At 33.1% G+C, this 27,080-nt stretch overlaps 3 protein-coding genes across 32 annotated transcripts in view; 2 read left to right on the forward strand and 1 right to left on the reverse strand.

Annotated features, from left to right (window-relative positions):
- pHCl-1 (pH-sensitive chloride channel 1) overlaps positions 1–17,300 on the forward strand; it is a 37,561-nt gene extending 20,261 nt beyond the window's left edge. For 2 of the 30 annotated variants that reach the window (XM_015985461.2, XM_064355984.1), the window contains exons 3-16: positions 1,164–1,250; positions 1,302–1,390; positions 4,551–4,631; positions 7,887–7,951; positions 8,065–8,285; positions 8,338–8,420; positions 8,471–8,611; positions 8,876–8,947; positions 9,210–9,362; positions 11,129–11,343; positions 12,403–12,525; positions 13,722–13,775; positions 13,989–14,096; positions 14,335–17,300. In XM_015985461.2, coding sequence (XP_015840947.1) covers positions 1,174–1,250; positions 1,302–1,390; positions 4,551–4,631; positions 7,887–7,951; positions 8,065–8,285; positions 8,338–8,420; positions 8,471–8,611; positions 8,876–8,947; positions 9,210–9,362; positions 11,129–11,343; positions 12,403–12,525; positions 13,722–13,775; positions 13,989–14,096; positions 14,335–14,499 — 1,647 coding nt within the window. In that variant the 5' untranslated portion in view covers positions 1,164–1,173 and the 3' untranslated portion in view covers positions 14,500–17,300. Of the gene's footprint in view, positions 1–1,163; positions 1,251–1,301; positions 1,391–4,550; positions 4,632–7,886; positions 7,952–8,064; positions 8,286–8,337; positions 8,421–8,470; positions 8,612–8,875; positions 8,948–9,209; positions 9,363–11,128; positions 11,344–12,402; positions 12,526–13,020; positions 13,095–13,721; positions 13,776–13,988; positions 14,097–14,334 lie in introns of those variants that run through there. The other 28 variants (XM_015985463.2, XM_015985465.2, XM_015985462.2 and 25 more) reach the window with 28 other exon arrangements.
- A 1,551-nt stretch (positions 17,301–18,851) lies between these two features.
- On the forward strand, positions 18,852–21,319 carry LOC107399295 (uncharacterized). The gene is made up of 4 exons (XM_015985482.2): positions 18,852–20,814; positions 20,862–20,927; positions 20,975–21,064; positions 21,112–21,319. The coding sequence occupies exons 1-4, from the start codon at positions 19,954–19,956 to the stop codon at positions 21,187–21,189; spliced, it is 1,095 nt and encodes a 364-aa protein (XP_015840968.1). The 5' UTR covers positions 18,852–19,953; the 3' UTR covers positions 21,190–21,319.
- LOC107399296 (uncharacterized) lies at positions 21,246–21,881 on the reverse strand. Its single transcript, XM_064356206.1, has 3 exons — positions 21,591–21,881; positions 21,380–21,544; positions 21,246–21,332 (listed from the first exon to the last, which is right to left on the reverse strand). The coding sequence occupies exons 1-3, from the start codon at positions 21,879–21,881 to the stop codon at positions 21,246–21,248; spliced, it is 543 nt and encodes a 180-aa protein (XP_064212276.1).
- Positions 21,882–27,080: the final 5,199 nt, after the last annotated feature.

The raw sequence follows: 27,080 nt of genomic DNA on the forward strand, positions 1-27,080 counted from the left end.
AAATGTGCGAGCTTCGACCTATAGCCGTGCGTCTGTGGAGCTTTTTTAAATGTCAACCAGAATTAATTGCTTGTCCATCATCGAAATTGATTAAAAATATAACCCGAAATTTGTATACAAAAAGCAGCGAACGCTCTATTTGTTTTGCTTTGATACAGCCATATAAAGTTGAACTTTACTCTCACTAAATACATGCCATTTGACTGAATCTCTGGCAAAGACGCTGGGATTTCGAACCGAGCTTTATAAACTGCTCTCACACGCCAATAAAAATGTATACAGAACGACGAAGAACAAAACCCAATTTGCTTAAAATCGCAGTTTATTTTTTTATGCACTTAGCTAATGTGTTATAACTTTCTCGCAAAGTTTCCAAATATAAAATAAACTTACCTAAATCTACTGAAATAATTGCATCAAGTCTGAACTTAATGTTTGCCGATTTAATCAAACCATAATTAATCCATGCTTAACAAAAATGGGCAATATAGATATAATTGCCACTTAGAAAGTTTCATTAACTTGAGTTTATAAAGCTCTAGCTTGGGGCAACATGAAAAATGGTAAGACAAGAGCGCTTTATTAATAGAATACGAAAAAAGAAAGCTTTTCCGGCCAATTGATTTGTTTGGGGGGATGATAGTCACATATCAAAAGCACGGCGAAATATTTGTTGTTTCGCTAAATCAACAATTTTCAATTATGTAAAACTAGATTCCGGAAACGGATCATTGTTTAAAATATAAATTCACTAATGCGTATATTCATATTTCGCATAAACAGTTTTGAATATTTTTATGTTCATTATTTACAAATCTATCAAATCAAAGCTCTACTATATATTACTCGACGGTTGATTGAAATATTGCATTCAGAATTCCAAGTAAAGAATTACCAAGGGTTGGGGAACCCTTGTATCCGTCGTAATAAATTTTTTAAGAAGTCTTTCCACGTCCTCTTGATGTCTAAATTCACCTCAAACACCTTTCGCCTCAGGAAAAAAATTAGGAAATATATTCTCACAAAAAAAGTTGGGAATAACAATTATTGTCGAAACTTTGAAAACTCATCTCTAATTCGTGTCCCTACACATGTCGCTTGGGCACGTTAGGATTTCTCGCCACGTCCTTATCTCATCTTTTAATCCTGAGTTATCCTTTCAGATGTCCTAATATGGGTCAGCCTTGGATGCTAGTTCGGGCGGCTGCTATACTTCTAGTGACTCGGCAAACTCTGGCCCTGTCCGACATGTAATTAGAATTCACAAAAAAATGCACCACCCTTTATGTGATCTGTTTTAGCTTCGAAGACGGCAAATCCGACAAAGAAATCCTGGATAATCTCCTAAGGGCCACGCGCTACGACAAGAGGCTGCTGCCTCCAGTGCAAGGTAAGTGGAGAATTATTCATTTGCACGATTTTTGCTTACTTTCAGACCTAGAGCTTTAATGCTTGCGTAATTACGTAATAAATTTTGCTCCTTCTCTCTCTGATCTTCGTGTATTGGCGATTTCACCCGTATAATTAAAACGCGCTTCTTTGCTCCACCTAAACTAGCAGGAAACCGCCGGAATTGTTTCAAACATGCCATACCGGAAGCCGACCGGAATCCTCCATTTCGGAAGAGATTTACATAGATAGGAGTCGTGATGAGGAATGTCATGGTGTCGCGTTTAACGAATCGATTCGCCAACAAAAAGAAAAACTAGCTTATCTCTAGCACCTCTCGCGCTGAATTTATCAGAAATCGATTATAGTTTACGTCTTTTTTTATTTAGCAAAATGTTATTACGGACATAAATCCACCCCGATGCAGACAAGGTGGGGCTTTAAGGCCCCTTGAACGAAACGATGATTACGTAAATTTACGTACGCGGGGACATAAATATTTACGGAGCCATAAGGGGCTTATCGAAATAATAAACTATTGATAAATTGCGCAGATTAAAGCCAATCCCGCTCAACGGCTCCAATTGGATCCGACTTTATTCGTTCCACAGCCACAATTGTCACAATCCGTTACGAAACAATGCTAAAAACCTAATTTGTTTGAAGGTTTTCGTATTATTTCAGGGCATGTTAATATATCACGTGAAGAGAAAAGTTAAAGCTTTCCCAGAATATGAAAATCAAGTATACCATAAAAGCGCTACGGTAATAAATCATAAACCGTACTTAACAACCTTAATTCACGCAAAGATATTTCATAAAGAAGTACAATTATTGTTACGAAGACTGTCTGAACCAGTTGAAAGGGAAAAATTATTGGGGATTTTTCTTTTTAACGTCGGCACGTTCACGAGAAAAAGTTTAATCCAATGGCCAAATTTTGCCAATTGCTAGGAACCGAAATTGTTGTTCTTAAAAATAAACTTGTGCCATTAAAAACACCCTCTGTGACTTTCTTGCGCGACATTTAGGAAAACAAAACGAACCACAATTAAGAAATAGATCAATAAAAGCACACTGGAACAAAGAATCGGAGCAGCTGGAACCAGGACCGTCTCTAGCTTTATAGACGCCATGGTAGGGTGCAAAATTTTGAATGCCGCCCCTGTCATTTTTTTACAAGTGATTTTAATGTTTAAGTTTTTAAGCACATGAAAAAAGCAAAAATAACCATTTTTATTCAAGTTCTATCATTCTTTGATGAAATTTTGCTAAATCTATAATAATTGCGTTTTGAACGAAAAACTGCTAATAAACGCAAAAATTCTAAAATCAAACTTTTCGATCTAATAATTTATTGATTTTTTAAGTTTGTTCAACAAAATTTTGCAAAAAAATTGCGACTTCACCTCGATAAACAGTCGAAATAATTGCATAATTATAACAATTTTTGGTTAATTTTTATGATTATTTGGCTGGTTTTTGAGAAATTTTGCAAAATATTTGCGCTTCTCTAAAACGAAATAAAACGCATGAGATAGCAAAAGATTTTGTAAAATTCAAAAAGAAAAAACCAAATTTTCTTAAATGAATCACGAAAAGTTTCACTTTTTCACACTTAAATTAATTATTGATATAAAAAATTTGAAATTTCTTAACACATTTTGCAAAATCTTGTGTTTAGCTTGTCAGGAAAACAGATTTTTCCATGTTTTTTATCTCGGTGTTTTTCTGATGTCTAAGATAAAAAAATCAGTGTGCATATTTTATTGCACAAGAAGCTATTAATTAATTCTGGGTTTATTTTTATCGAAATTCTTCTAAATAGTCGCGTTTTTCGTTAAGCAATGATTAAAAAAGCAAAAATATTTAAATTTTTAACTCTTAGTTTAGTAAACTTTTCGTTGTGTTTTAACAAAATCTCGCTTAAGCGGCCCAAGAAAGCAAAAATTACATCATCCGCGACATAATTCTGCGATTTTTTAATTAAATTTGGCAAAATAATTGCGTTTCTGCTTATTTCTGGCTGAACAAGATGCTTGAAAATAAAGAAAAATAACGTATTTTTTAGCTAATTTAGTGCCTTTTCGTTCTGTATGAAAATATCTAGAGAACGATTAAGAAAAAAAAATGTAAAGAAAAATGTAAAAAAGAAACAAGAAAAATTATAGAGAGAGAGAACATTTAATAAAGAATTTATAAATAAATACTGACAAGGGGCTAGAAAAATTGAGTATTTACAAAGGAATTCAAACAAGAATCTAAAAAAAGTCTAGAAATGGATCTAAAAATAAATCACAGACAGTAATAATTATAATAATTTGAAAAATAATTTACAGGAGATTTTGTTAAAGAAAAAAGTATTAAAAACAAAAAAACTAATAAAAAATGTCTTGGAAAAAGTACAAAAAAGGATCTAAGAATTTTTTTTAGAATTTAAAAATAAATTATAATGTACTTTTCTGTCTTTTGCAAATTATAACCAAAGTTCTCCTGACTCACATCTAGAAAATAATTGTCCAAATAAAAGTATTTTTCAATTCTCTGTAATTGTATGTTTTAAATTTAAATTTTTTTTTTCGTGAAAAATAATATAATAATATAATGAAAAATAGTACAATTTTTAGCTAATTTGGTGCCTTTTATTATGTTATAAGAAAGTTTTGCCAAAAAAATGTTTTTTGAAGTATTTTTAAGGGCCAAAATAGTCACAAATAACACCATCTTCGACACAACTCAACGATTTTTAGCAATTTTACCTCAAAGTGCAAAAAATTACTATAAATTAGTATGTCAAAGGTTAAAAAAAGCGGCAAAATGTAGAATGCACCCGGGCGTCGAAAAATAAAATAAAAACAAAAAATTATATATTTATAGTTTAAACTAATACTTTAGATTGCCAGGTAAATAGATTAGGACTGGAAACAAGTTAAAGATTTGCTTTTAACTCGACTTTAATAAAATGGGATATCGTGCATTCCACTCGGAATAAAATTACCGCTTTTGCAATAATCTCAAAAATGTAAATAAGGGATCATTTTCCTCCACTATCAATCAGTATCCATTTCAGTTTGCAAATTGCATTATGTAAAATTGGGGCCTTTGGATTGACGACAGTCCGACGCCGTCGCACATTTGTCATGTGGCTGTTGGTGTTACAGATGCGGACTTCTGCTGTGGCCTGCAGTCACCGGAGGAAGCCGAGTTTGAAATACGCAACATCTCAAGCAGCAAACAGCGTGGTCCGTTATTTGTTTCTCTCACCGTTAGACAATACACTCAAATCTATTCTCTCTCTCCTCTGCTTAAATTAAGAACTACAGAGCTCTAATCAAATTATGCGAGTGCTATGCAGGGTATTCGCGTGTCGGCTTTTCTCGCAACGATCTATCATCACCAGACGATGAATATTACAGATCATCCATCATCGATCGCATTCCACCACATACATAATTTATTTAATTTCGTTATTTTTGTTGTGGCAACAGCGATATTTTCTAGTCAAGGATAGAACCCGCTTGTCTGGCTGATATTGGAATCAGCCCAAGCGCCGAACTGAATTTTAATCGCAATCTCCTAAGAACACGATCAATAGTCCATTAGACAATTGGAATAATCGGCTATTATTGCGTTAAACCCAAATTAACCCTCAGTGATCGTGTGCCACAAATCATTTCCTTGAGGAACAACTGTTAAGAGTTATTACTTTATAGTGACACTTCTGAGAGCACTTTGCCTTCGAAACATCGGAGAAAAACACTTTAGACAACATCTCACACTTCAATCTAACACAATTATTTTGTTTTAGCATGCTAATAAACACCTCAAAATAGCATGTCAGGACCTTGCCAGGTTTTTGCTCATCCCATCTAATCATGAAATGAATGAGTTCCAAACGATTCTCTGGAATATGCCCTGTATATCGGACAAATTTTAATTCCTAACTCTGTAGTTCAATCAGACCTTTCTAAATGCTTATGTGCGTTGCATTCGTCTCTCGATGTTGAATGTTGGTGTTTTTCCCCGTAAAAACCACTTTCGTAGCTAGATAGTGCTCCAGGTGTTTCAACAACTTATTAAATCAATTGACTGTCCATTGACAAATAAATTATCTTCATTAAATACGAATAGTGCACTCCAGTTAATGACTGTTTTGAGGTCAGGGCCGCTAAACTAAATCAATACAATAAGCATTATATTTTAAGCCAAATTTTTGGCCAAAGGATCAGTTGCACGTTTGTCGCATGTGTGCATGGAACCGATTAAAATTTTTGTCTCTAGCGTGAACAGAATGGCATGTGCCATAAATAGGTAAATTATTGACAGTGTGATCAATATCTAAGTTATAAACGTAACCACCGACACTTAATTAACCGTTATTTAAAATTCATGAACAGACGCTAATTTGTATCAGATTATTGTAATAGGCAAATGACAATAATACCTCGACCGGTAGTCGGGCATGATGCATGATTGGCTACGTTTTTCTAGAGCACCGATAATGATATTAGGACTAAAAGCGCAAACTAGAATTTTCCCCGAAAGTGTTAGTGTTAGAGTAGGGTTTGGCAAAATTAAATTTCACGTCTACCTACAAAAATTAGATTTAGCTCTTGGGTGAATATCAATTCGTGCACATAGCTATACAGGGTGGCCCAACGATGTGAAAAAGTCCATTAAATGTTAGAAAATATTTTTTTAAATTACTTTCAAGTAGGCATACCGTTTGTTTCCGAAAATAGCTACAAAACAAAATTATGTTTTTTTGAAGGAACAACTTATATTTTTGCATTTTTTGGATGTAGCTTTTAGCACTGATGTTTTTTTTATGAAAACACAATTTTAAAAAAAATCATTACATAAAAACTAAGAATCTCGGAAAAGTGGAACTTTCACCACTTAAAGAGAAAAGCTCAAACTTCAAGGCTATATAAATTTTTTTAGCTTACTGCAGTCAAGAAGAAAAAATTAAGAGGTTTTTGCAAGTTGAAGAAACTCAAAATTTTAAACAGAACGCCTAGTTTTTTTTATTTTTTATCTAGGAGACCTTTAAATTGTTTTTCCAAAAACATTAACAGTTCTGACTACTCAAAAGGTATTTAACTTTAAACAAAAAAAAAATTAATAACTATTGTTTTAGTTAGAATAAAATTTTAACTCTCCACAAATATTAAAAGAAATTCGATAATTTTTGTTGTCTCAATTACTAGAAAAATTCTAGCTTTCCAAAAAGTCGGTATGAAAAATAATTTTTGTGGAATATCTTCGTTATTGATTATCCGACGTGTTTTTATCACGATTTTGAAGAAAAATTCACTGCTCATATTTTGTTGCACAAAAGGCTATTCATTTCTAGGTCTATTTTTAGCAAAATTTCTCAAAATAGTCGCGTTTTTCGTTAAACAACGTTAAACAAAACTCATAGTTTTGTAACTTTTTGTTCTGTTTCAACAAAATCTCGCTTAAGCGGTCCAATAAAGCAAAAATAACACCGTATTTTTAATTAAATCTGGTAAAATAATTACGTTTCTGCTTATTTCTGGCTGAACAAAACGCTTGAAAATAAGAAAAAATAAAGTAATTTTTAGCTAATTTAGGGCCTTTTCGTTCTGTTTGGAAACATCTAGAGAACAATTAAGAAGAAAATCTAGAAAAAAATGTAAAAAAGAAACTGAAAAAGAATTATAGAGAGAGAACATTTATTAAAGAATTTATAAATGAATACTGACTAGGGTCTAGAAAAATGGAGTATTTACATGAAATTCAAACAAGAATCTAGAATAAGTCTAGAAATGGATCTAAAAATAAATCACAGGTAGTAATAATCATAATAATTTAAAAAATAATTTATAGAAATATTTAAAGAAAAAAGTATTAAAATCAAAAAATGTCTTGGGAAAGGTATAAAAAAGGATCTAGGATTTTTTTTAGGATTTAAAGAAAAATACTTTAAAAAATACTTCAAATAAATTGTAATGTACTTTTCTGTCTTCTGCAAATTATAACCAAAGTCCAGGAGAAAAAAAATATGGTATTCTATTTAAGTTTTTCAAGTAATTCAACTTTTAAGAAACTTTTTAATTTTTCTATGTTTCTAATTGAAATGCGCTATACAATCAGAGCAGATTTAAGTTTGAACTTTGTTCTTTAAAATGGGTAACGTCCAACTTTTCTACAATTTTGCGCTTTTGTGTAATAAATTAAAGAAAGCATGTTTTCTTTGAAAAAATCAAATTATTTCAAAAACTAAGCAAAATCATCAATACAAGTTTAGATTAAAATCATCAGTAATAAAAGCTACATCCAAAAATGCAATAAAGTTTAGGGTGTTTTATTAAAAAAACAACATAATTTAAGTGTTTTTTTATTGGTACACTGGTATACACCTTAATATAAAAAAATAAACAAGTTATGGAGCCTTTTTGGATCGTTGGGACATCCTGTGTGTTGTTATCTCTCGTCTCTTCCTATATTACAAAAAAATGCTTTATTTTCAGAGACCGTCAAGGTAGACGTTAGCGTCTTATTGCTTAGTTTAGCGTCTCCGGACGAGTCCAGTTTGGTAAGTGGAGCTTTTTATTGGTAACATAATATTTCTCCTTCAGTGACTAACTTTTCATGAGCAGTTTTGTGAAATGTGGACAAGGCCACGTTGGTGATGGACTTTTGTTGCAGAAATACGAAGTAGAGTTCCTCCTGCAACAGCAATGGTTCGACCCCCGATTGAAATATTCAAACCAAAGTCGCTACGATTTCCTCAACGCCATTCACCACCACAACGACATTTGGTTACCAGACACCTACTTCATCATGCACGGTGACTTCAAAGACCCCCTGATACCAATGCACTTTTCTCTTCGGATCTATCGTAACGGAACGGTTTTTTACTCAATGCGGTTTGAGCCGATTTTGTTGCTAGTTGAAAAAAATTGCACGTGTTTATTTCAGGAGACACCTCATTTTGTCGTGTCAAGGCCACTTAAATATTTTTCCTTTCGACGATCCGGAATGTTCGTTTTCGTTGGAAAGTAGTAAGTGTTGGAGTAGGGAGGAGGGTTAGTTAGTGAAAAGCGCGTTTCAGTATCTTATGAAATGAAGAGTATTAAGTACGTGTGGAAGAACGATGAGGATGTGCTGAAAAAGTCGTCAAGTCTGGCCACACTCAATGCCTATTTGATTAAAAACCAAACGTCGGAATGCAACCACAAGAATAACTGGAGGGGTGAGTAAAGCCCGATCCTTCCGGCGTGGGTGTGATAAAAATCTCATTTGCATTCGTTGAATCTTGAATGCTGCATTTTCATAAATTTGCACCACATTTCTATCAAGTCTGAATAGAGAGGTGTTAAGCACAAACATGCACAACTCCATGTAGATTCATTGTTGAATGATCATTTAAAGGGAAATTTCTCTAGTCCTTTCATAAGCTTGGCAGCTTTGGTCATGGCTTGGTTACGAGTAGTTGGTTAGAATATATGTGTTGCAGCAGAAGATGGAAACGTACCGGCAGATGAGGACGGGCACCCTGGCTGTGATCTCTGTCAAAAACAGTTCAAAGGTATATGTTTACATCTACTTTGAGTTGTGCATCGTGTTTTTGCACGGCATACAGCTGCTACAAATTATTACTGTTTTCCTTTAATTTTCCTGACGGTAGGGATTAAAAATTAACTTTTGTTTAGACAGTAATCACTAAAATGCTGAAACTAAATTGATTGTCTACTCCGCTTTCGATCCAAATTTAAGTTTCATCATCTTTGTGGACTTAACGCATTCGCAATATGTATTACGAGGCGTAATTCAGTTGTTCTAAAATTTAGGAAACTACAGTTGCCTGGGGGTTAGGCTAATATTTACACGGGATCGAGCGTTCTACTTCACGACAGTATTCATACCTGGAATTATACTGGTAACATCATCATTCATCACGTTCTGGCTGGAATGGAACGCAGTACCGGCCCGTGTCATGATAGGTAAAAACATCAAATATCCACGTGGCTGTACCACCTAGGATTGCGGACAGGACATAATATTATCTCGCCTTAATTAAGATCAAGTCAAGTCAAGTCATAACTTATAACTAAAGACGGAATAACTTTATTTAGGTATCAAAAAAGTTTATTAATGTACGATACGTTTTTTTATTAATTCCTACTAAGACATTGTTTTGTGAGGGAATTTTCGAAACAATATCTGGAAAAAAAAACACTAATAAATTAATAAACATTAAATTCTGAATAAAAAAACAAAAACTTAAAAATTGGAATACAAAAAAATACAGTAAGATTAAAATTCTGTAGATCTAAATGATTTTATATTTTTATTGGTCAACTACTCATTCCTGGAACAAATGGGAACCGGTTTAGGGCTGGTCTTCCTTACAGAAAGTTCTCGATTCTACTTAGTGTTTGAAATAATTTGAATTTTTTTATGAAAATTTATTTTTAAATTGTTTTACAAAAAAAATAGACAAAATGTACACTGTTAGTATGGAAAAATTAGTAGGTAATTACAATTATAATAATTAAAATAAATAAATTTTTAAAAATAAAATAACATTGCAATTTTGCCACTTCTACCAATTTTATTTTTTTACTCCAAAGTCAAGGGTGATACAAAAAATGTTTGAAAATAAAAATTAATTTAATATAGAATTAGAGCATGTACAGCGTGTTCAAAAATGATCATTCATCAAGTCACCTATGAAATTTGAACGTAATTTAAATTGTGACAGCTGTCAAAGTGACAGATCCGTCAAAATAATGCAAAAAGGCTTCGAATTTAAGAACGAAAGAGAACACAACAACAAAAATCACGAAAATATGATATAAATTAAAACAAAACCTACATTTGCAAAAACTTTGCCGAAAAATGCAAAAAAAATGAGTGAAAAGCTAAGTCAAAGATTTGATAGTCAGTCTGATACTCGGACTACAATAGTCATTTGAACGAAGTCGACTTGATGAACAACCAAATTAAAAAATTAAAAGTTCAAAAACTGCCAAAGAAACTTTAACGCTGAGATACTATAAAAACACAAAAAACTAAAAAATATTGAAACTGAAATTCTGAAAAACTGGGAAACAGAAAAAACTATAAAACTGGAACAGAGAAATACTAATAAATTGAATCACTAGATTTTGAATAAAAAACTAAGACAGTGAGAATCTAAAAAACTGTAAGATTACAATTCTGTAGATCTAAGTGACTGGAAAAGTTATAATTAAAAACCTATGAACCTGCAAAATAAGAGGATTAATTAGATAAGATAATAAAACCACGAAAAATTGAAAAATTGGAGAAATGAATAATATGAAATAAATACTATGGGGAAATTATAAAACTAAAAAACTGAAATACTGGAAGCCTGAAGAAGAAACAAAAATCTTTAGATGAAAAATAACAATTAAATTAAAAAATCTGGTGCGTCTAGTGTTTATACACGTACTCATAAAAAAAATGAAAAAAGTACATATTTTATTTTAAATGAGGAAATTTAAAAACAACTGTAGAAATTTAGAAAAAAAATAAAAGAGTGTCAAATATTTCTATATTTTACTAAACAAATTTATTTCGAGCTTGAAGAAAAATTAAAATCCGGTCTTTCCTAAAACTTTTGTCCGGTTGGCAATCCTAGAGGCACCGAAAAGCAACAAACCTCTGAAGCATTCAAAGATGCTTCGTGGTTTTGCTTTGCGGTGGTGGCCAAGTGCCAGGTTTGCGACTCGTCCTGTTTCAGGTGTGACAACAATGCTCAACTTTTTCACAACCTCAAACGGATTCCGTTCAACTTTGCCGGTGGTTTCGAATCTGACTGCCATGAATGTGTGGGACGGTGTGTGCATGTGTTTCATTTACGCGTCCTTATTAGAATTCGTATGTGTGAATTACGTAGGAAGAAAACGACCGCTTCATAACGTCGTCTATCGACCGGGGGAAAATCCCGTCATACAGGTCAGTCTTATAATCTTATTAGAGCTGCTGAGCCATAATCAAGACAAAACTTTTTTTATAAAAAAAAACACGTATAAAAAATAACTGTGGTTCCAGATTGTCGCTGTTTCTTATTTTGTTTCGTTTTCGTTCTTCCTTATTGTCTAGTTTTGTAAAGAAAATCATAAGTGTGGAATAAATAATTCTTTACGATTAAAACGCAATGCTAATGTGTACATAATTTTTAAAAATTTTAAACTGCATCGGGAAGTTTATCACTTTTTGTGTCAGTTTGTGTGACAGTGTTTGTTTAATACACTCATATTCTTGCAATTTTCTACATTCTACTTTCTTCTCTTCTATTCTGCATGTATATTAGGAAGTGCATGCTTGTTATCAATATACCTAAAAATTCTATGATGTAACAACACACTTAATTCATTGTTTTAATTAAGACTAAAGAAGTTGTAGCGGCGGTTATTAAGCAAATTGCTGTTGCCAACAAATTCGCACCAAAAACAGAGGGAGAGAAGCTTTGAATATAACACTAACTTGCAAGAATTCGATTAAATGAAAACGTATTAAGTAATCGCATGTGACGTGCTCCTGACATTCAAACAACCAACACACTAACGTTCTTTCCCAGTTAATCGTATTTCTGCTACTAACTGTTATCACGTAACAAGTCTGATTGAAAACTAACTTAACCAAAAACCATAACTTGCTCATAACTTGTTAGTTTTTAATCAAATTTGTTGTCAAAACGACCACACTTTAGCTTTAGTTCCAAGTCGTCAGTTTGTTGTGCTTAAAGTGGGAGAAGAAACTAGAACCATGAGCTAGCATAGGAGTTGTTACCCCTGTCATACATTTTTAGGTATATTTGTACGAAACACGTATCTAGTTTTTCCTTCACATTGTTTGGTGTTGTTATGCAAGGCAATACTATAACAGCGTGCAGAAACGAAGAACTTGTCGAAAGTAACATAATACGTAAGAAATACTACCACCAGCTACAATTAACACGAATTGGCGTCTAATCGAGCATGATGTTTCTAAATTCCTTTTTTGATTATTAAGGGCAGAAATGGCCCGCGCTTATACCAGTGGCTCCTCATAAGATTGTACGTTGTTTGGTCTGTCATGTTGCAGCGACTGCCCGCTGTTCTCAGCAGGATAGGCATTATTCTGGCCAGTCCCTTGGTAAGCCTAGGATACTTTAGCTAACTACCCTCCCAGCCTAAATCACTGTGCACCTGCGACAGACCCGCCCTGCATGCGCATGCGCGCATGACGACAGGCTAAATGTCTCCAAAACGACATACAAATTTTTTCTACAACTGGCCTCTCTCTCTCTTTTTCGTTCTATATCATTACATCTCTTCCAAACACGACTTACAGTGGATAACAACACTAATTCGCTTCGCAATGCTGGGTTTCCACACGTGGAAGCGATTTCTCGACGCTACTGCTGCAACAATTATTCCCAATCTTTCACGTTCTCTCAGTGCTGGGAGTTTGACAATTTACCAACAATGTAAACAAGCAAATGCTTAAATTTTTGTGTGGTACGTCCAGGAACAGGAAACTCTGTTTTATCCTTTTGACCAAGCCTGAGCTAAAGTAGACTTAGGTAGTAGTTGTTACGTTACGGAACTTGGTTTAATTATTAACGCTTTGGTTAGTTCTAAACTGAAGTTTCAGGACCCTCCATAGGCACGCAAGATTTTGAACCAAGACTTGGCTTGAAATGAAGCAAGGTTGCGCCAAATGTAAGTAACGACACTTGAGCTAATTTAAATGTTTATCGTTTTTATAATGCAATTAAACCGTTGTTTACATTGTTGGCGTATGTGTAAAAATTCGAGACGCCCATCACTGATTCTTCTCATTTCAGCGTTGCTTTATAGGAATTAATGTCAACATGTACAATACTATAAAACTATAATTTAGTCTCTTGTTGAAAAAATAAATTAGTCACTGGCACATTAATATCGGAAAGAAATTATGTAATTTGTTTCAGTAAAAATAAAACTACCGATTAGAGTGGTAAGTAGTTGCGAAATTCAGTCAAGAATCATCGTCATTATATCATGTTCCTTTGTCCTCTCATGCTGTTACAGACAAGCAGTAAATCCAGACATATGTGTTAAACGTCAAACACTGCTTTGCATGTCTTTGTTATGTTAGAATAGACTGCACAAAAAGTACCAAGGATAAAACGCTAACATAAAACTAAAAACTAAAATGTGCCCTAACCGACTGTACCTATAAGTTTTATATAATTTTCCATAGAACGTAAAATAATTTAATAGCAATAATACTCTGAGTGCGAAATTAGATTTGTTAATTTCTTTATGGTTTGTTTGATTTCGTTACTTATTTATTTTAATTGGTAGGAAACAGCCGAACAAGAATATTATTCCACATTCTGTGAAAGTCCTCAATATAGAGTAAGTTTACAGATGGAATTACAAAACATACGCTACTCCCCGTCAATTAATTTATTTTCATTTTCATTTTGTACATAAAAGTGATTTAATTAAAAGAGATAAATTTTGTTTTATGTTTTCCGTTCTGTACAGTATCTGTATGAATATTTATAAATATCAGAATGAAGCGAGTCTGACTGAATTATTGATGTGTCAAATATGCTTGTTCTCTAGGGAGATAAAAAAAGGGATTCGACGGGAGTTGCGAACGAAATCGTCTCCTGCACCAATTGTGGACCAAATCCTTGCACTCACACGGCCAACAACGGCTGTGCAGCAGAGGTAAAATTTACACAAAGTTCTTGTTGTGTCGCCGCAACTACAAACTTTACGGCAGATGCAGAGCTCTTAGCTTAAAATTACAAGAAAAAACACGTGTGTAAAAGACTAAACTCGCAATTTTTTTATCCCAAATTTCGGATTTTTGGTCGCGTAACAAGGGCGTTGCATTTGCGAAAGCTTGCTAGTACTAGAGCTTTGTGTAGTCGGTTTCTCTCCACAATAGTCTAACCTGGAGTAGTCTTGTTTATTGCAGGTGCGGAAAAAGGAGCCCCCGCATCCGATACGAGTGGCAAAGACTATAGACGTTATAGCTCGGATCACTTTCCCGACCGCCTTTGCAGTTTTTCTGATATTTTTCTTCTATCACTACAGCAGTTACACTCACTCTGACTCACAAAAGTGATAATAATACGAGGTACATATCAAGCATTTTAAAGCCAGTGTGATCAGAAGGACGAAGAACCGTGACGATGATTCAGTGTGGTTGGTTCATATATTTATCTACTTCTACTATACCAATTTGTTGCAATTTATACAGAAGGTTCGCAAAACGTGTAGCTGCAAAAGCACTGTACATAGTAATTTGATTGATATTTTGACAGATAATTGTAATAGAACTTATGTATACACACACATTTTTCAATCAATTTGTGCATTACATATTGTGATATCACACGAAGCGGTGAATTTTGTTATTAATAGTTGAACTGTCTGTAAATGTTTAAGCTACAACAACTCAGCGTTCATCAAAATGCACCATTGCGAAGATACATCGGGAATGGGTCGAGGATTCATATTTTTGTATGATTTTCTGCTTAAACCTGGCACACATACCACTATCCTCCAATTCAATCTAATCAAAAATTAGCAATAATCGCAAGATTATGGACCAATCGGCAACTATGTGTACTAGTGTCTTACTACCAACTGTGACCAAAAATTCGTGCCATTCTAAGCATAATTATTATTAATTTTACTGCAATTTAAATGTGTTGCATACCACCTGTGATTATTGATATTTGTGTAAAGCGTACCTGAGACTTCAGCGCTGTACAGGGTGTCGCATTTTTGATGTCCGAATAGGGGATCCCCGAAACTAAGAGTTTTCGGGAAAAACGAGACAAATTCTCAAGTCCGTTTTTTAAGAAAATAATTTTAGTCAAAACCGCATCCCGCTATCGTGTTTTGTTTCCGACTTATAAACAAAAGTTGTCATTTTAGCGTTATCTTAAAAAAATATACGATGGTCGCATGTACATAAAAAATGTACAGTAAATTGAAAACGGTGTAACACTACCATTTGATAACACTTTTTTATGACTTAGTAAACTGCAGTGGAGGTGGCGTTGATAATGTATTTTCCTACCACAGATGATTTGATTTTGGTATTTGGATTGACATTTTTTTGTAAAATAAAATTTTATTGACAGGCAATCATACAATTTATAAATTATTTCTTTTTCCGACATTTCATGTTTAATTAGAAAATAGAATGAGAATGTAAACTTGCCATTTTAAAGATAATAAAAATAAATATTTTTTTAGTCGTAAAAATATGGCCTAATAATAATTTATTATGCTGTGTTTAATTAATTAGCGTTTAAAAAATTATTAAAGCAAAAATACTTATAAATTATAAATACATTTTTCATAGTTTTAATTGAAAATCTAAAATTTTTTAATGGCTTACTATACAGAAAAAGTGAAAAAATATACTTTTTGTATGCTTAAAAATAATGATTTACACAAATAGACATATCAAATCAGAAAAAAATAAGCTTTTCAAAAATATCACAGCCGCCTATGATTCCTATTAAACAAATAAACTATGTCAAAAAAATCGCTGATAACATTATTAAATTATCTGTAAAAAATGCCTGTAATGTCTTTATTTTAAATGTGTATCTTTTATAATAAGAAAGATATGAATTTTTTAAGATTTCGCTAAAATGTCAACTTTTGTTTATAAGTTTATAAAACAAAAGACGATAGCGGATGCGGCTTTGACCAAAATAATTTTCTCAAAAAAAGGACAAAAAATTTGTCACTCGTTTTTCTCTAAACCTGTTAGTTTCGGAGAAAAATGCGCACCCTGTACACAAAGTTGGATTACATTCTAAACCACTTAATTTCACACTGCTGTCTTACATTAAATGTTAGTTTAATCGAAAAAAATCTTATTTATATGTCGTAATTGACGGGTTGTTGAATGTTTTGTTAAGACAAGTGAGGACGTTAAAATAAAGATTTAATGGTGTGTTATCGACTTTGGCAGTTGTCCATTATCAATGAGTTTCTTTCACATTCCAAGAGATTTTATAACGCAAAGCTCAGTTTTGTATAAAGGGATAGCGAATTGTTGAAGTTTTGTTGTCTATTTTTATCTAGTCCTATCCAAAAGTTTATTTGTTTAGTTATTGTCGACTCGATGAATTCAATGTATATTGTAAATAGTGTAAGGATCAAAAATTGTGTTTTGTAATACAAGTATTTATAATTAATTTATAATATTTACAATTATAATCGATTAGAGTAGTCCGTAGCATGCCAGCATGCACGATAGAGCAGACACTGTGATGACAGACTGAACAGCTTTGAACCAATTTTAATAACTACCTAGACTATTCATTGATTGACAATGTCCAAAGTATTCAACCAACTAACCTTCGGCTTGAAATAGACAATTCCTCTACCGCTTCTCCCACAGAAAGTTGTTCAAATTCTGATTTTCTGCCCCAGCATGGAATTTTATGTGACACGTTTTAAACTAACTTGTAAGATTGCACCGTTTTCCTCTACCACTTTGTAAATATAGCCTAATTGTCGTGTTTCTAAATTCTAAAAAATTCCATGCTCAAAACGTATTCCATATAAAATGAGCGGTTTAATTTATATGGAATACGAGAATTTGTTCTTCAAATTGCCACAATGCTTTAAGTGACCTCATCTATCAGTATAATCAGATTTGCCATTCTGTACCGTTAGAGCCAATATTGTTAGAACTTTGGCTTAATTGCCTTTACTATAATGCACCACGATCATTTAATCTCGTTATGAACATGAAGAAACCCTCAAATATTTTGTAGCTATATCGACTCGACTTACTGTACATATTTCCTATAATGTACATGCATCGAATTTTAAATTAAAACACAATGTATGTTCTAATTCGTTACATTATACAATAAATATTTTCATCTGCAACGGCGCCTTTCATTTCCAAACAACTAACCAATTAACTTACAACAACAAACAAGCCATTCAATTATACTCCACAAAATGGTGTGGTCACCCAAAGATGTGTACGACTTAACTTTACCAATTCTCCCAGCTTGGAAATACTTTGGTTTACCGGCGTATAAAATAATCAAAACTCCAAATTTTAAATCTCTAACTCACAATAATTCGAAATTGAATTATATCATGGTGATTATTTCAACTACTGCATACTTATATTACTTCAAAGTTGGTGATAAAAACACCAACAGTTTCGAAAAACACATGACAATGTACCGACTTGTCGCTTCCTTCGTAAACTACATGGGGGCGGTGATTTTTTGCCACAAACACAAAAATAAATTTCTTTCAAACATAGAGAAATGTGCTTTATTGCAACAGCGGTTGAATAAATTAGGAAAAAAAGAACACAGTTTTAATAAAATGGCAAAAATTTTATTGACGATTTACACTACAAAACTCTCTTCAATGATCGTAGTCACTGTCAACGACATTGTAAAAATAAGTACTTCCGAATCGCACAGCACGGTGAAACTTGGGTGGTACTGTAACTTCATCACGGAAATGTTCCTGTTTTATTTTTTAATTGTACTAAGATCACTCTATTCCCAATTGTTAAACTGTACTAAATTTAAGGAGAGTGCCCAACAGGTGAAAGAATTGGGGAAAATTCATAAAGATTTGAACAAACTTGCAATGGAAGTTAATGAAACGTTTGGGGAATTAATGCTTTTGCGATTTTCGGGCGATTTCATTTATCTTATTGTGGGTTTGTCCAGTAATGCTGTCTTGAATGCCGAATATGAAACAGTCCTTGATTTCGTGTGGACTTTTACCGTTTATGTTTTGTGGATTCCGATGGCTTTGGGTTTCATTGCGTTAACCGTTTGGTATTTTGAGGACATTTTACACCACGTAGGTTTGCAACTAGTGATACTTTAAACTAAGTGTTTGTTCAAGGATGCTAGAATTAATGAAAACTTAACTAATTTAATTGAAGCTACTAAACAGGTACGTTTAAAAAAATAAAGTCAAATGAAACCCCATTTTTCAGGTACATTTATTTATTTTTGATAATCAAATAAATCGGCTTAAATTTACAATGTGTGGATTTGTGGACATTAGCCTCAATTCGTTTCATTTGGTACAAAAATACCAGATTGGTGTTTTTTTAACGCTTGGTTTTCAGATGATTTCGGCAATTGTGACCTACGTTGTGTATCTTATACAGTTTAAATCAATGAGTAAATAGACATAAATTATTACAAAACATATTTGTGGTTGGTGAATTGAATCAAGTAAACCAAATACGTTACGACCGATGATATCATCTAGAATCAGTTTTGTAACATAATTTACAATTTTTGGAAAACTTACAGCATAGACTGCTTTACAGTTTAGTGGTACAAATCCGTATAAGGAATACGTAGGGGAGATCAGCCCCGATCTAATATTTAAAATTTCGTCCTGAAAAATACCTCCTTGTTTTTTTTTCAGATAAATAAACGTAACAACAAACATACGTATTTGTAGGGAACAAAATGTTCCCCGTTTAGCACATTTTCCTCAATTGAATGAATCAAATGAACTTCCTAAAACAGTAAATTATTCCGTTCCAAAAAAACACCCCCAATAATAACCAACTTACTTCCTCTGCATTTTTGTCAAACACATAGGTAACAGTGATATCAACGTACAGAATAAACACACACCAAACGACAATAATCACAAATACGTATACAAAACTAAACTTATTATCCAAACCCATTCCCATGATATAATGCGTCCCGAAAAATAAATCATTTCCCATCAAAAAAAGATCTGTGGCAAATTTCAACAAAATAACGAATTGCAACGTCTGATTAGTTTCCCGCGACAAGTCTCGAATCGCCCAATAAAGTGAACAAATTTTCGTCAAACTTTGTTTATTACGTTTTAGACTGGAGCCGAATTCAGTGTAGAATTTTGAAATTAGAAAAACGAAAAATATCAGAGTGGCTTCCGCCACGTAAAAAAACACCAATTGTGGGAAAAAACAAAACCTGAACAAATAGTCTTGTCTGTCTTTAACCAAATATAGACAATCGCCAATAATCATGGTAAGGGTGTATAAAACTTTGATTAAAAGATACTTGGCGAGCTTTGCCCCGACTTCGAGACACCCAAATTTGGGGAAACAGGCCAGGAATATTTTTTCAGTGGTTAGGAATTTAGTGAGAAGTGTGGCCACATTGTTCCTTCTTATGTAGAAAAATAAAGTGAAAAAAATGTTTTGGCAAGTGACCACTGCAAATAAAAATATCTGCATTTGAATTCGGTACGAGTCAACTTTAGTCTCGCAAAATATTAAAAACACTGACACGTTTATAACTCCCAGACAAACTAGGACTAATAAAATGTAAAAATACAAGTGAACGATTACAGTTTGTGAATTCCCCAAACGTTTGATTTCGAAAACAGGCAAACCCGTGTACTTCCACACTTTAAAAATGAGTCGTTCGTAATCTGACACGTTCCTCGGACGCCACCACATATTAACCCAATTATTACAATTTGTAAATGCGGCCAAACATCGTAACCACTTTTCATTACAGCACTGTAGGGTCGATACCAATTCATTATGCTCTGGCAACCGAAAAATGTAATTGAATTTGCGACCCCGATTATAAAACTGTGGAAATATTTGGGACTGCCGATTTACGAAGTGACTGGTTTGCGCGTAACTCGTCAAAAATCGTATTTTTTCCCGTTTGCGTTCCTTTTTTTGGGTGTGAATATTTCGGTGTATGCCGTTTACTACGGAGTGGAGAATTCGCTAAGGAGTTGGTTAAGTGTTTGTGAATTTGTTGCAATACAAACGCAAAATGTGAGTTTCGTCTTGTTGGCGTATTGGAAAAGAAACCAAATTCCAAAATTCCTGGCAAAGTGCTTAGCCACTGAAAGACGGGTTAGTGCACTTTCGTGCACAAATTTTGACTTTGTGGGGACTGGACGCCAGTTTTTGCTTCTACTAATAGTGAAATTGTTGCTCGTTATTTTTATTTTTGTAATTGATTGTATTTTCATGGCACGGGATTTTAAGGACTATATTTTCCGCTACTGTTTTTACACCGGATTTGTGTTTTACGGCGCCTCCGATTTCACAATTCTGGTGCTCATCACACCAGTGGAAAAACTCTACGGACATTTCTTAAATAATCTTGAAAATCATAATCTTGAGGAAAGTGTTAGAGTATTTTTCATGTTGCAAGATTTAGCTCAAAGCACGTTCAACATTATCGAAGAGTTTATGTTGGCGAAAATTCTAATTGATTTTTTTTACGCCTCCACTGATGTGTTTTACGGGACAGCTTCGGCTTTGGAAGTCCAAACGTCACTTTTGGCCACAGTTTTGAGCTCTTTTATTGTTGTCTTATGGCTCTTGTTTGTTGTTCATTCAATAGTCACAATCAGTTTTGTTTTTGGAAAAGTTAAGGAACAAGTGAGAATTATTTTCATTCAGCACGAATTGCTCAATTGATTTTTTAGCACCAAGTCATGAACGAAATAATCTGTGAGAGGTTTAGGTCTAAAGCAGCTAAAAACTACAGATGTGTAAGTAACTCTGTGTAAATCAAGTATGAAATTATGCTACATTTTAGGAAGCTAAGCTACTCCTGAGGGGTAAAGTGAACCCGTTAAAATTCACCATTTGCGGTTTTCTACCCTTAGATTATTGTCTCGCTTACACTGTGAGTTAGAGTAACAAATGTTTAATAATGTTTAGTGTTTTTTTCAGATGACTGCAGGTATAGTCACTTATGTCATTTATTTAGTGCAATTTAGTCAAGTAAGTCATTGTGTAACATGCAAATAAATCACAAATACATGAAAACATTTCCTAAAGTAAATTTTTAGGCAAAGAATTTAATTTTAATTATTTGAAACAGTGGAGTCTTTTTGTTGCACTTGTGTGAACTGTACCAAATATATCATGTAAGAAGCCATCCCAGCTATCATCTAAAACAATTTTTACCAAATGTTAAAACAAAAATACTTGTACCTACTGTATATATAAAAGTGCAGTTAAGGGGGAAAAGTCCACAGACGTAAAACGTTGAGTTGCGATTTTTCAGTCTGAGATCAAACAACTCGACCGATTTGTACGACACAATGAGATCGTCCTTAAAACTGATTAAAATCTCATCCATAATCTCCATCAAATTAACGTCCTACGATTTTTTTTATTGAAAAAAATAACACCACCAATAATAATACTTGTTTGGAAATTTCGTCAAAGTAGTAAACCATCCCAAAATTCGACATTAAAGTTGCAAACAAGAAAACACCAACTTCTGTTATATTCCTCAAGTATGACAAAACTGTGGTGAGATTAGCCATGGTGAAGGCGGAGTGATAAGCGCTACTAACAGCCAGGATAAAATCTTTGAAGATTTTTAATAACAGCACCAATTGAAACGTCTGGTGTACATCATTGGCCACATTATGCAGCAAAGTACTGATTTCCATGACTTGGCGAAATTCGCGGTCCAAAACCTTGTGGGACATTTTAGCTTGAATTGCGCCTACGAAGTGTTTACCAATTTCCCGCAAGGAAAACAGGAAGAAAAATATCATAATATTGAAATTAAAACTATAAGTGAGCAAACACTGGTGACACAAAATCTCAAAATAAAGGCTCAAATTGTCTCTCGAAAGAGTACTTGTTACGGACACAAACTGTACAAGTGTCAGCATAAACTGGAAAATTATGTAAATCAGCAAGTTCCGGCCTATCTTACTGCTGGGGAATTTATCCCCCGAGAAGCGGTGCACCATAGTTTCGGCATGTAGCAAGTTTGCAAATATTTTTTCGATTTTTTTCCGCTTCCGGTGTGAACAAATAATAAAACCAGTGTTTAGCAGAAAAATCGAAAAGAACTGAATTGTGGTAATGTAACTGTACACACGATTATCAAATTTCTTAATTCTTGTATAAATTGCTACAACCACGGCAACAAACAACAGGGAAAATATGTAACTCTTGGTGGGTTTATTTACAAATTTTCCATTCTTTAGCGTAAATATTGGCAGTCCGTGTAAGGACCATAATTTGCAAAGGTGTTTAGCAATCTTGGAAATTTTTGATTGGTTCATTCCGTCACAACGGAGTTGTTTTTATGACACGTTATTTTCAGTGAACTCGTTATATTCAAATATAACTAATGGAAACAAATAAACGAAGTATTCGTTTTTCTATTAGAAACTTATTAGGGTCACAGGAAATCAATTTTAGAAACAATTTTGTACTTTATTTTATATTAAACATGTTCCATTTGTCTAAACTGTACTAGATAAACCAGGTACGTTGTTACAGCAACAATCATCTATTGTGTGATGGAATTTTATAAAAAGCAAAGTTACCTACTTACTTACCGAATAGAAAAATGGAAAATTAAAGTCAAACAAACCAAATATTGAAAACTCTGCAGGCCTTATGATTGTTTTTAAGTAAAAAATTTCTTTCTAAAAAGATAGAAACATTTTTGAAATAAACACGTGCATAACACTTACGTCCTTGTAAAAAATTTTCTTTGGCGCTTTCTGATTATAGCAATTTTTGTGAACAATTTCAAGCGTTTCATTGGCCTAAAATAACACGATTAGTTGGCCCACATTTGAATAATTCTTGTCGGTACTTCTTGAGAAATTTTTTCAAACAAATACATTAAATATAAGTTTGAAACAATAATTGACGGAATACCAAGCAATGACAATACTAAATCCAGGAATTTTTCAAAGGTGTTTAAAAAGTTGTCCACACCGTTAGTAAATAGGTAATACAATCCCACAACCGAACATGTAAAATCGGGAATCAACTTATAAAATATGAAACCTTGGGCTACATCTTTCAGAATAATTGTCACATCATGTAATGTTGAATGAATCCTGTTTATATCTCTTAAGCCCAAGTTTGTGTTATTTTTCACGCCGGTATTAAATTTTTTGTATAACTGATGCACTGTTATTAAGAAAAATGTGAGTAACAGTTCTGAATTTAAATCAAAAATCCAGCCAACGTAAAAGCAGGCCCCATAAATCAAATCTTCGCAATTGGCCCCAAAAAGGTACAACGCATTTAAAACAAACACCAATATTACGACTGAATATTTCGGTAAAACAACTCTTAGGAAGTATTTTAAAATGTCGTTGTACAAGAACTTGTTGCCAAATTTTCGCGAAATTAATTTTTCCATTTTTAATAAACGACTGAACAGAACACCAAATTCACTTTTCTTCTGATGGGACGTGTAGATCATTCCCAAATTCTGGACGGTGTTACTAATCATTTGGATAAATACTATGCAGCTTTTTAGGTCTTTAGTAACGTCAAAATAGTACATGTAAACTACCAAATTGCCGAGTATAAGACAGGCAATCAGTAAGGTAAAGTATGAGGATTTGAAGACAAATCTGCGATCTGGTGAATTAATTTTGCCATGTAGTTCGTAATGGAGGAGTCCAGTGTATTTCCAGATTTTTAGTAAGGGCAAAGCTAGTTCGCACAAGTCTTGTGGCTCCCAAAACATGCTAGGGGAGAGTAAGCAATAAGTCTAGTTTCTTAATAAACGCCTCTTATTGATTTCTAAAGCAAATATTAGATGCAGTTGTGGTATTAAGTAATTAAATTTATTGTATAAACTCAAATTAAATTTATTTGAATTTTTTTGTGTGATTCTAGTTATAAAATTACAAAATTCTTGAAATATCGTTTAATGATAAAGAAAAAAAATAGCGAACAAATTTATTTATTTCTATAAGTCTACAACTATTGAAACTTTTCTGCAATTATAACAGTGCTAGATAATTTATCTAATAATTAATCGATTAATTAATGAATTGTAGTGCAATAACAGTGATGGTGTATTTGAATAAATAATAGATACAGTACAGAAGCAGTCGATCAATACAATCCTCACAAAAGCTTACTGAAGTATGAGTGGCTTTAAAAAATGTCAAAAACTATAAATAGCGACATTTATTTCTCTTTTGATTCCATTTACAAAATAACCAAATGTGTGGGTCTTCTTATAGTGTCGTTTGATCGCAAAAAAAGGAATTTTTATGTGACTAGAGTTGACATTTTAATAAACAGAGTTGTGATTTTGTTTGTAACAGTTCTACAAACTGGAGTGTTAGTTTACCAAGTATTTTTCTTAAACTCTCAGCTCTTTACCGTATCATTAATCGCTGCACTAGAAAATTCAGTTTCTTTCGTCATCTCTTATGTAAATTTTTACTTGTATAGAACAACAAATATTAACATTTTTAAATTAATTCAAACCTTTGATCGTGAAGTGAAATACAAAACTGGACCCAATTCGAAATTCTACAAGTTCAAGCTATTTTGCGCTTTGGTTTTGATTTTTTACGTTAGTACCGATATTGTGTGCTTTACTTGTGGGTATGCGACTATTAGCACACTACCTTATGATATCATTTCCTACTTGACCCACCTTGTAAATCTGGCAGTGAAATTAATATTTGTTTTTCTTGTAACTGAACTGGAAAATCGTTTTATTTTCATTGCATCGATGAAACCGTGTGAAGTTTCAAAACATATTATAACGTTGTTACATGTTTGCAGTTTATTAAATAACGTCCATAATTTTCCACTACTTTTGAACGCCACTAAAATTTGCATTACTTTGACCATCAGTCTGTCGTTTAGTTTTTACCACCAGTTTGAACATTTAGATTTGTGGTCCTTGTTTTTGACTAGTGTTTGGCTCATTTTGGGAATTTGTGAAATGGCTGCCTTATTATTCATTTCACAAAATTTTTACAAACAAGTAAGTGTTTACCGAAGCAAAAAAATCATATTTTCACATTATGTAGGTACATGAAGTTATCAACAAAATTGAAAACAATAAGTGTTATAAAAAGGTGAAGTAAAATACTGAGGTGACCGACTAACAGTCAATTTTTCACAGAATGTGCTCATTCGTCTGAGATTTCAAATCCGGGATGTAATGTTCCGTATTTGTGGCACATTTGCAAACGATTTTACTTTGCTATTTTCAGTAAGTGTATTGGGAAATAATAAAAAATAATGTTTTATTTTTTAGCTAGTTGCAACAACTGTGACTTTATTTATTTACGTGGTACAGTTCAGTAGCAATAAAACGAAATAATTAGCGTTTTATCCAATTTGTTTCATTTGTGAGAATTGAAACAAATAAATTAAATACGTGGCCATACCGACAATCATCTACAAATCGAAATAGCAATTTGAAAAATTAAACACAACTTACCATGTTTATGAAAGTGCAATTTAAAGGACACAGTTCGTAAATAGTAAAACGTATCGGTTTTATTTCCAATCGTAAAGCAAGCAAATTGAGCTGTAATCACTTAATTAGGAAAAATAACAAACAAATAAAATTCATTACACGTTTATAGGATGGTACGATTTTGACTTGTGTTAAAATATTTGCCATGGTGTTTTCCTAAAACAAAACTATTTACAACTTGTAGTTTGTTTTTTAGCGAACCTGTTGTTCAATTTTCTCACAATAAAAAGCCATTAAAAACGTGGACATTAGAATAAATGCTGGCCAAATGACAGCTACTAATATAAGAAGATTTTCACTGGGCAGTGAGTGATTTTGAAGTTGTTTCAAAACGTAAAACAGGGTTGAGATTGTTATAACCCAGTCTGACGAAACTTTTAATAAAAGTTGAATTTGCAGTAATTTAATAACATCGTTAATCGCCTCTTGTAGAAGAAAATACACCTTCAAGACTTGAAAATAACTCAAACTCCGTTTCAAACCACAGTTGAACTGAAGATACAACTCATTTAGCACCGACAGGAAGAAGAGGAGAAGAGTTTCGAAATTAAACGCAAGAAAAGACCCCAAAAAATTGCACAAATTAAATACAATCCCCTCTGTTGTACGTGTTGTTAAACACAAACTTGAAATAAAAACACCCAAAGTCACACTGAACTGCAGTGCTTTATAACAAATCAAAAATTTTGTGATCTTGTCACAATTAAGTTTTTTGCGCGTAAAGTAAAGTACGGTCCGTTCTAGAACCAAAATCTTGGAAAACGTAAACACGAGACCTTTCCTTTTTCGCCAGAAATGTAAAATTAAAACGAAATTGTGGAAATAGAGGACTGCAAGTTGAAGAAAACCGACGTAATCATTGAAATTGTGTGGTAATACAATGAAAGTCATGTAAAGGCCGCAAAATGCGACTTGCAAGAATAGGATAAGCCAGAAAAAATACGAATTTTTACGGTCGCCTATTGAATTTTCTGAGTGGAAAACAGGTAATCCACTGAATTTCCAAAAAATGAATATGATCTTTGCTAAGTCTGAAATATTCGTAACATGCCACATGTTTGAGGTAAATAGGTTTATTAAAGTTCCAACAAATAAATTAGTTAATCACATAATTAGGTTAATACTGTTGTTCTAATTACTCAAGAGCCAGATCGATTGACTTGGTAGAACTGTAACGTATAAATTAGGTAGTTTGCCATACTGGAAATGATCTAAAAAATTGATTTATGTCAGTATTTTTCCAAAATTGTGCTCACCATGTATATGAAGGTACAATTTAATAAAAACATTCCGCAAACGTTAAATTCGATCTTGTTGTGTCTTGTTTGCAGAAAGAATAATTCCAACTGGAATACAATTAGTAGTTATTTTAACAAAAAATAATGATTAAAGTACGGGTTTGTGGGATAATTGT

Source organism: Tribolium castaneum, chromosome 4 (assembly GCF_031307605.1).
Source record: "Tribolium castaneum strain GA2 chromosome 4, icTriCast1.1, whole genome shotgun sequence".
Lineage (NCBI taxonomy): Eukaryota > Metazoa > Arthropoda > Insecta > Coleoptera > Tenebrionidae > Tribolium > Tribolium castaneum.

What these genes read in the sequence shown, in the direction of transcription:
- LOC107399296 (XM_064356206.1), bottom strand. Translation starts at nt 21,881, where the DNA reads ATGTCCCACAAGGTTTTGGACCGCGAATTTCGCCAAGTCATGGAAATC. An exon ending in TTGACGAAATTTCCAAACAA is followed by an intron (nt 21,545 to 21,590) that starts GTATTATTATTG and finishes AAAAAATCGTAG; the next exon opens with GACGTTAATTTGATGGAGAT. An exon ending in ACTGCACTTTTATATATACA is followed by an intron (nt 21,333 to 21,379) that starts GTAGGTACAAGT and finishes AAATTGTTTTAG; the next exon opens with ATGATAGCTGGGATGGCTTC.
- LOC107399295 (XM_015985482.2), top strand. Translation starts at nt 19,954, where the DNA reads ATGCTCTGGCAACCGAAAAATGTAATTGAATTTGCGACCCCGATTATA. An exon ending in TTGGAAAAGTTAAGGAACAA is followed by an intron (nt 20,815 to 20,861) that starts GTGAGAATTATT and finishes TTGATTTTTTAG; the next exon opens with CACCAAGTCATGAACGAAAT. An exon ending in ATTATTGTCTCGCTTACACT is followed by an intron (nt 21,065 to 21,111) that starts GTGAGTTAGAGT and finishes TGTTTTTTTCAG; the next exon opens with ATGACTGCAGGTATAGTCAC.